The 9,959-nt window shown below is 36.4% G+C and overlaps 1 protein-coding gene across 4 annotated transcripts in view; it reads right to left on the bottom strand.

Annotated features, from left to right (window-relative positions):
- Positions 1 to 4,438: 4,438 nt before the first annotated feature.
- SEPTIN7 (septin 7) overlaps positions 4,439 to 9,959 on the bottom strand; it is a 110,089-nt gene continuing 104,568 nt past the window's right edge. For all 4 annotated transcript variants that reach the window (XM_044246362.1, XM_044246359.1, XM_044246360.1 and 1 more), the window contains exons 13-14: positions 7,526 to 7,665; positions 4,439 to 5,549 (exon numbers count right to left, since the gene is read on the bottom strand). In XM_044246362.1, coding sequence (XP_044102297.1) covers positions 5,510 to 5,549; positions 7,526 to 7,665 — 180 coding nt within the window. In that variant the 3' untranslated portion in view covers positions 4,439 to 5,509. The remainder of the gene's footprint in view (positions 5,550 to 7,525; positions 7,666 to 9,959) is intronic.

The raw sequence follows: 9,959 nt of genomic DNA, 5'->3' as shown, positions 1-9,959 counted from the left end.
AGAATCTGCGTGAACTTTATGTGTCTGGCACATAGCAGGCACTCAATAGGCTTGTCACCGCACTCTTCTCCGGTTTCCTTTCCTTCCCTCAGATTCCCAGCTGAATTTCCCATTTGATAAACAGGTATTCTTCCTAGTTTGAATATTATCACAATATTCTCATTTGGTACGATGAGGTCATCTGTTCTCACAGTACAAGTTGGAGAAAAAGCCCATCTCCTCTTTAAGGCATTAGGTAAATATATATAATACACACACACACACACACACACACACACACACACACAAAGGGGTCAACCCCATCTGAATGCAGAGATCACAGAAGGAGAGCTTGCCTCAGTGACCTCTACTCCATCTTCCATTCCAAGCACCTAACTCTGAGTGATGGGGTCTAATTAGGCACTAATGAATTGGAACTTAGGGAAAGAAAATGCCAACCTGAGTTCCTGGCACCTCTACCCAGCAACACTAAGGTCTCAGGGAGATCTTATTTTGGTGTCTAGGCGAAAGACCTTTTTTTTTTTTTTTTTTTTTTAAGTAACCGTGCTAAGCCATAGATTTATATAATCAATCACATGAGAGACAAAATCGAGAGTTCTCTCTACTACTACTGGACAAAAGACAGATTCCTTGACTTATGAGCAGGGGGGAGAAGTTCACATTAACACCAAGGACTGTGTGCCAGTGCACCCATCATTTCACCCACCACTTGCCAAGCTGCTTAAATCACTGGCTTATCCAAAATACAGGGAACTTTTCTGTGCCTGCAAGTCTAGCAGAGCATGTATTTAAATATGAAAGAGACCAGTGAAATTCAAAGACACTGGAATTAAATGAGAAAATGAAAAGTTGTAAGTCCCTGCTAGACCAAGTCAGTTCAGTACTCCACACTTTGGTGAGAACCAGCCCCTCACCCCTACCATCATCCCGGGGGACTACTGGGGTCCGTTTCCTTGTTAATATCCAGCATGAACTATTGTGCCTCGCAACACCTGAAAATTAGGAAGCTAAGCAGGCCCACTTTTAAGAGAGCGAGAACAGACATTTGTTGACAGTGTCTAACTATCCCCACATTAACTCCCACCTATTCTCAAGTGTCAACTACTGCGTTTCCCCATCCCAAAGGATTTCAGAAAGCCTGAATGGTTTTAGATTTCAGCATGTCCAAATACTGCACCTTAAACAGTGGTTCTGTGTGGCCAAGGGTGTTTTAGCCTACCCTTTGAAAGCCTGGCACAGAACAAGCTCCCCTTTTACTTGACCCTCCTTTGCTAATACAAGGCTGTTTGGCTGGGCCCAGCACTCCATGGGGCAAATGTTCAAGCCAAGAATAGTCTTCATTCTTCCTGTGAAGCTTTGAAAGGCTTCTAAAGAACACAGGAAATTGTCAACCCTTATTTTCTATTGAAAATGGCTGACACTAAACTTTGAACATTCTATGGATTAATCCCAAATCATGGGACCCAATTTGCTTGAAAAGAACCAATTTTTTTCAGCCATGTCAGAGATGAGATACTCTGATAAACCATCTCAGCATTACTTGCAAAGAATGACATATTTCATAACTCCCATTACTGGCACTGTAGAAAACCCACTTTTTACCAAAATTGCCTTATTTCCACGGTGTACTCTATTGTCAAAACATACTTCACTTAGTAACTCCAAAAGGCTTTCTGTGTCTACAAAGAAGCAGGTCTAAAGACTTATCAAAGCACCATGCAAACTTACTAAAAATGCACCATCATTTAAATTTGAGGAGAAACAATACTCTTTGTCATGGGCCCAGCATCACTGCTTCTATCAACATCCAAAGATAATCTCTCAAGGTCCAGATATGTTCACATGACCAGTCTTCACTCTGAACCAGCAAGGGAGATATGGGCCCTAATTTATACCCGAAGAAACAACTGTTCATAAAGTAAAGTAATATGCCCAGTTCACAGAGATGGGATTTGAACAGATTAGTGTGTTCAGGGTTTTCTAGCACACTCCAGGTGGTTGTACGGCATAAGACTGAAGCACATAGGCCCTGATGTCATCACCATGACTGGTTCAAACCCAGCTCGGCCAGTTACCACTTTTCTCCTAGGTAAGTCACTAAACATCTCCAAGCCTGTTTCCAGTCTGTAAAAGGATGATACTGGTATCTTTTAAGGGTTAAATGAAGATAACGCACAAAAACTAGTTAACTTACCATCTGGAACATAGTAAGTGTTCAATACATGAATAATTGTTATTATTACAAAGGGCAAGGAAAATATCCTGAATGAAACACAGGGACTTTTGTTTACATTTGCAAGGTTTTTATTAGAAAAGACTTTAATTTACTGGAGTGGCAGACAATTTTTCCTTTCACATCAAATAGGATACCACAGCAGTCTTCATTAGGACATCCTTGGGGAGTCAACAAAATTATTAATGATCTACACACTACCTAAATCAATGGCTTCCAAAGTGGAATGAGCTAGATAATTCACTGGGGCTTAAGAGTGCTAAACTTTTTCCCCCCACTTTAAAAGTCTGCTTCATAATGTTCACAGTAACATAGTAGTACATGCATACAATTTATTATACAATTGCAATTATGGATACATGCTGAAAAATATTTAATAAGGAAACAGGATAAAGTTTGGAAACCGTGATCTAGATGACTTGCTATGTCAACATTCTGCTCTTGCTGCATTATCAGGCCATCTTATACACTTTCCTCTTGCTTTTACCTCACCTACTATACACCTACCTCCACATTACTAGGTCAGTTTCTCCAAGAGGATAAAAGGCACAAAAGGTGGGGCGGGGAGGAGGGGAGGTTCTCAGAATATGCAGGTGGTAGAGTGACACCAAATTAATGAGTCTAAGAGGCAGGAGCCTGTATGTATCTCTTCAGCTTTCAAGAGTATGACCCAAGTTACATAGAAATAAACCGTACATCCAATCAATTCATTTTATCAACTTCCCTGGTTACTTGTGAACTTGAGAACAAGACAAGTAGATCTCATCCCACTAGGTGGCAGTAAAGCTCTATCACTGTGGTGCCCAAACCAGTCAGTGGACTGACTTGGTCAATCCTGCATACTTAAAGACAGTGGTTACCAAATTGCTTCAGTCACATAATGCCTCTAGACAATGGAGAGTAGGCATTGCTTTTCTGTTTACAAGCTGGCCTTTCCTGATGCCTTCCTGAATGTTATATGTATTATGAGTAATCATAAAGCAGTTCTCAGAAATTCATAGGCCATACAGCAAAAACAGCCCTCAATATGCTTGAGAAGCCTGGAGTCAACAATCAGAAGACCCATATCAAATTCAGGTAAAACCTTAAGTATGACACAGATAAGGATTTGTGCAAATTTTTACTAGCATAGTAGAATAAAAATGACTTACAAACTTATCACAATATACAGAATTTTTAAATGGTAACTATGAGGACCTGTTTCTAGGAGTAATACTTCACTAGTTAGGCAGGTAGTCTATACAAAGTTTTTCATTTTGCATTCTCCAAATTCAATAGGTTGTCAACTCCCTAAAACCAAATCCTTCTGGTTACAGGTGTTAACCCAATCTTAACACAGGAAGCAAAACAAATGTGGGGGGGGGAAGCCCTACATATTTTACCTATAGTTATTCTGGAACACCTGTCTTGAATGAACCAGCAATTATTTTTAAAAATACCATGTTAACGTTCTCCAATAGCAGAAGGCATTTTAGGATTAACAAAACTTTTCCAAGACAACTTTTAACTAGTGATAGCCATCAAATAAGAATAAATGTTTACTGTGGTATTCCTAAATTGTGCTTTTAATGCCTCATGAGATCTACTTTAAATATAGCAACCCTGGGGTGAACTTATACGTAAAGTCAAGATTATATAATATGAATAATCTATGTTTTACATTTTGGATCTATGTATCTTTGAAAAGCATTAAGGGTCTTTCAAGCATATGGACTTGCTTAAATCCTTCAGCGTATGAAGCCAACAAAAATAAGAATTAGCACTTACTTCCTTCTGCTTGGATCATTAATTTTAAAATGTAACAAACACAGTGAAATTTTTTATGGTAATGAACTTGGTTGTATTAATTGTACTTAAAATGCCATAAAGCATTATGTTAAAATCTGTATCATATGACCTAGTGAAATTATACCACTTTCTTTCCAGTTAAAAGTTTCAGTTTCCAGGGACATAAGAGTTTACCCAAGGTGAATGAATTGGGATTTTTCTCAGAGGAATAACATATTAATGAGATAGTAATGAGTAGAGATACTATATATCTCATAAATTAGAAAACCAATACATAATCATTCCAAATGAAATAAACATGCAAGAGAAAAGATGAATTACAATTGTGGAGGAGGCAAATTCAAGTTGAAAAGTTTCTACCCAAATATATTCTAGTTTTGCGTATCAGCTGTAAAATATTTAAGAGCCCACACTCTATTACATCACAACATTGTTTATTATGTGAATTTTTTACAATACAAACAAAAAAATACAGAAATGCAATATATGAATACAGCTAAATGCAGAATGGTGACTTTTTTTCTTTTCAAGAGGCCATGATTCCCATTTCTAGTAAAATAAAGAGACGGCACATAGGTAGAAATAGGTTGGTCGTTAGCTTCACAATTTTGCCTAGAAATGATCTATAAATGCATTTTTCCCCCTGCTACTTACCATAAAGTGTAAAAAGGGAATTAAAGGAAAGTTTCCTTGTTGGTTTCTATCATATGAAAGATGCTATATTCTATTTTTAGCAGGGCCAATATATGGAAAATACCTAAATAAAATGTTATTAAAAAATGAAGCAGTAATGAGATTCTGGCTAAAGAGGGCACTAAATGAGAATAACATATATTTAAAGAATCCAAAACAAACAAATAAACAAAAAAAGGTTGTTATAAAAAAGCTCTAGGTGCATTGTAAGCATATAGGATTTTTTTTTCCATGTGTATTTTTAAACAATGGAAGTGTCAAAAAATAGGGTCAACTGTGTTAGACTAAATTACATTATTGTATACGCTGTACTGAATGGAACCTTTGTATTATAATTATCATAGAGAAGCATAGTTTGCATCATATTATGGCAATTTATCCTCAATGAATACCTTCCAGAGTCCTTTTATTTTGGAATATCCTGTAAACAATCAAACCACCAGAACATGATTGTACAACAGTAAAATGTTTTCTTGCATTAAATTGAAGACATCTGTTTAATAAAAAAACAAAAAACAAAAAACAAAAACAAAACAAAAACAAAAACAAAAACAAAAAAAAGAAAGAAAATGTAGGAAAGGTACTTAGAGCTGTTAGTTTCTAAGTACACAACACCCTAGACAATTCAAGGCATCTTAATCTCCATCAAGAACAAAAAAATAATAATTTTTGTCATGCTGTTAAATCCATCATTAAGGATAAAACTGGTGCAAATTGGTCAAACGGATCCAACAAACACTGATGTCCAAGCTGGCATATTGGCAACTAATACGTAACTGGTGGTCAATAGAGGGTTTAAAAGATCTTCCCTTTCTTCTTGTTCTTTTCCAAGGTTCTAAATGGTTAAAGGAAAATAATCAAAATGAGTAGCCATGTTATAAACATTACAGACAATACATGATAGTATCAATGGCTAATCAAGCTACAACTGTGTTAGATTTTTCCAACACTACTTTTTTTTTTTTTTTTAAAGATTTTATTTATTTATTTGACAGACAGAGATCACAAGTAGGCAGAGAGAGAGAGCAGGGAGCCCTATGCGGGGCTTGATCCCAGAACCCTGAGATCACGACCTGAGCCGAAGGCAGAGGCTTTAACCCACTGAGCCACCCAGCACCCCACAACACTACTTTTTTATTTAAAAAATTAAAAGGGGTAGTTGGGTGGCTCAGTCAGTTAAGCGTCATTGGATTCTTGATTTCGGCTCAGGTCATGATCCTAAGGGTTGTGAGACTAAGCTCCATGTTGGGCTCTGCACTGGCTGTGGAGCCTGCTTAAGATCCTCTCTCTCTCCCTCTGCCCTCCCCTCCCTTTGCTCTCTTTCTCAAAAGTAAATAAAGAAATAAAACTTAAAAAAATTAAAAAAATGAGGTTTAGAAGCGAATAATGAGGACAATGCAAATTGTAATAGACAATCGAGTATTTGACCAAATTTCAGGATAAACAGTAAAAACAGGACAAAAACCCATTTTTAATGCATGAGACCAATTCTTTCCAAATGAAATAGTGCAAATTGAAAAATATCAAGTGACATCAAATACAGTATCCTTTTCTTTTACTGACATTTGAATTTTGCATTATGTTTGCATTTACCAATAGATTTTCCTCTTTGCAGGGGAAAAGTTAATAGAAGGACAATGTTACAGAACAAGCATTTAACCCTGAAAATATTTAGCAGTGAGAGTAAACTGTAGAATTCTTTTTTTTTTTTTTTAAGATTTTATTTATTTATTTGACAGACAGAGACGTAGGCAGAGAGGTAGGCAGAGAGAGAGGAGGAAGCAGGCTCTCCGAGGAGCAGAGAGCCCAATGCGGGACTCGATCCCAGGACCCTGAGATCATGACCTGAGCCGAAGGCAGAGGCTTTAACCCACTGAGCCACCCAGGTGCCCCTGTAGAATTCTTATAGGGATACAACTTTTCAGTTTTTAATGGGACTAACAAGAAAAAGAACAAGTCAAGGTACAAATATTACTGAGTTTTGTGTAAACTAAGAACAAGTAACTGATTAGCTGTATTTGGAATTAGATATCCAAAATTTTATCTTAAGAAATAACTTTTATCCTAAAGAAATAATTCAGTACAAATAATTCAGGGGGTAAAACATACCCCTAAATGTGTAAAAGATCTTTGTAGCAGTGTTTTCTATGCTTGTTAATGATCGAATACAACTATTTTGTCCAATACTTGAAGAAAGAAGATAAGAAATTGATTATGGTAAGTCACTTAGGGAGAATGCTATGAAGCTATGAAATCATAATTATGAAGCCTGTTATGTCATGGAAAATATTTGTAATGAAAAGAAATACTGTCAGAGTAGACAGATTGCATCCATCTATTAAAAATATTCATCCATGAAATTAACTGTGCTTGGGTGACAAAGGGTGAGGTCTTTATTTATTTATTTAGTATTTATTTATTTGAGAGAGAGCAAGTGCTCAGGAGCCAAGGGAGTCTAAAGCAGGACTCCATCCAGGATCATGACCTGAGCAGAAGGCAGGCATTTAACTGACTGAGCCCCCCAGGGACTCTGAGTAAGGTCTTTTAAAATAAACAAGACAGGATGCCTGGGTGGCTCAGTGGGTTAAGCCTCTGCCTTCGGCTCAGATCATGATCTCAGGGTCCTGGGATAGAGCCCCGCATCGGGCTCTCTGCTCAGCAGGAAGCCTGCTTCTCCCCTCTCTCTGCCTGCCTCTCTGCCTACCTGTGATCTCTCTAATAAATAAATAAAATCTTTAAAAATAAATAAACAAGATAATAATTCCTTAAAACATTAATATACATATTTCTTAGGAATCTGATATGAATTACCTGGAAGAGTTCTGTTGTTCTAAAATACGTTGTTGGGCTTCCCAGTTTGCTTTCTCGTCTTCAAACTGACGACGTTTCTCCTCTAATTCTTTGTGCTGTGCTTCCAAATTCTTTTTCATTTGCTCATGGCGCCTTTGGAGCTAAATCACAGCACAATATGTAAAATAAAGCTGTTTAAGATATCAGGAGCAGAAGTATGTTTTCACCCAGGCCTTCTAATGTTAATAAGCACTGAGTTCTTATGCTATAAATTCAGAATACCACCTCGAAAGTGTTGTCTAGGATTTCTCTTTCTGTAGGACTTGCCACCCTAAAGGCCAGTGACCCAAGAGAATAATTTTGGGAAATGGTGAAAAAAAAGTACTACAAGTTTATAGTTGTGTTGAACTTTACAATGGACATATTCTATCTTATTTATCATCTCATCTTATTTTATCATCTCATCACTACCCATAAGCATGAAGAAACAAGGCAAGGAAAACATCACTGTCCTCACTGTACAGGTGAACAAAGAGTCGCAGAGTGTAAGTCACTTGCCCAAGATCACTAGCCAGAATATCGGAAGAAACAGGATTGAACCGGTCTCCTCATTCCAAGTTCAGAAAGCTGAGACAAGTGGAAAGAAAGCAGGTCGATAAGGACTTAAAGGGCTTCAAGATCACAGTAAGCCTCCCCAATTCCTATAAAGCAGTGGTTTCTCAAGTGTTAGTCTTCATATAAATCACCAAAAGTGCTTGCTCAAAATACAAATTACTGGACCTCACCCAGACATACTGAATTAGAATCTTTGAGTGTTAAGACTAGAAATCTGCATTTTCAACACACCCCAGTGATTCCAGTGCACGTATTTTTCCTACATTGAGAATTAATGCTGTAAAGAATGCTGGCTTAGAAGTAGAAACACTTGTGCAAAGTAACCGCAGAAACAGAGCTTATCTAATGGTTCCTTAAATAATTTCATTTAGGCACTAGTCAACCTGTTTCTGAAGAAAATAGTTACACCAATAAAAAAAAAATTAGGTTGAATCTAAATACACTTAATACCTGAAAACTATTCAACCTTCAGATGTCCAGGAATCATATTCTATTAATGATCATATTACATCAGTGAGTTAACATCCTAAATTTGGATGATAGTAAAATTCTGCATATATAATTTGTTTTCTCAATTATTTTGTAAACTACGAAGAGTGACTTCATAATTATTCTTACTGCAAAAAGTTCATGCAATTCCTACAAAACCATCTAAGATAAATACAAACAAACATGAGTCAAATTTGAGATACCATCTTCCTGATTACAGCAAACAAATTGCTAAGAAAATATAAAAATAGGAACACAGGAAAATGCCTCTAGTTATCAAAAAAAAAATGCAAGGGAATCATAAATACGTGATTCACAACAGTTACTTCAGAGAAGGAGGGAGAGACAGAGAAGGAGGGAGAGAACTACTATAGAGGAGAGTTACAAAGGTTAGAATGTTAAAATGAACTAATGAGGTCTTATTTTTTAAGCTGGGTAGTTAATTTCACAGGTATTCATCATTCCTTATCAGTGTATTTCTGTTACATGTAAGTATCTTTTGTGTTAACTACATGTAGGCAAAAAGTATAGGTTACAAGCCCTCTCAAAGGACTGTCAGGTGTTAGATGTCTTAACAAAATTCTGACTTTTTCAGATTTTAGAAAGGCATTATTACTTAGGAAAGTATATAAACTACATTTATAAAACACCTCCTGGGCTATCTAGGATAGCACTTATCTTAGTATCAAACACATTTCTATTTTTTGCAGTAAATTTTATAATATTCACATCAAGTGGAATAAAACAATTAGTTCTATGTCTGGTTTTGCAGTTTTCAGAGCTTATTAAGATTTAGGATTTGAAACTGTGGATACATGATTGTGGACTTATCTCGTGATTAAGAGCAAACGTAAAGACTTAATGGATTCAACTTACAACAATATGCGGCACTGACGTAGTTATTTTATCCTTCCTCTTATCTATAAAAAGGGAGATGGATAATAGTACCTACCTCATAGGGTTATGGTGTGGATTTAATGACACAATACATTAAGAATGCTTACTACTGTGCCTGATGCACTGTGCTGATGGATATTAACAGCTGTGCCCTAAAGAAACATTTCTAACACTAATGAACTAGAGAAAAAACTGTATTACACAAGGTTAAATAGGTCTCTTCACCTATATATTTATATACTTATATGGCTTACAGTATTAGGGGAAACTTGGCAGTTCTCTTTACAGATTCTTTGAATGCTAAGAAAGATTTCATCCTTCAAAGAGTAAAGTTTCTCAAAACTGTTATCACCACTCACAAAAATCATAAAACTCTTGAAGGGTTTTCCAGCTAGTTTCACAATTATTTGTTTATAACATTTACTCTTAGGAGCAGTTTCTAAAATATGTCTAT

The sequence above is a fragment of the Neovison vison genome, chromosome 4 (assembly GCF_020171115.1).
Source record: "Neovison vison isolate M4711 chromosome 4, ASM_NN_V1, whole genome shotgun sequence".
Classification (NCBI taxonomy): domain Eukaryota; kingdom Metazoa; phylum Chordata; class Mammalia; order Carnivora; family Mustelidae; genus Neogale; species Neogale vison.
The sequence above is the reverse complement of the archived record's forward strand: the minus strand, read 5'-3'. Positions and strand labels throughout refer to the sequence as shown.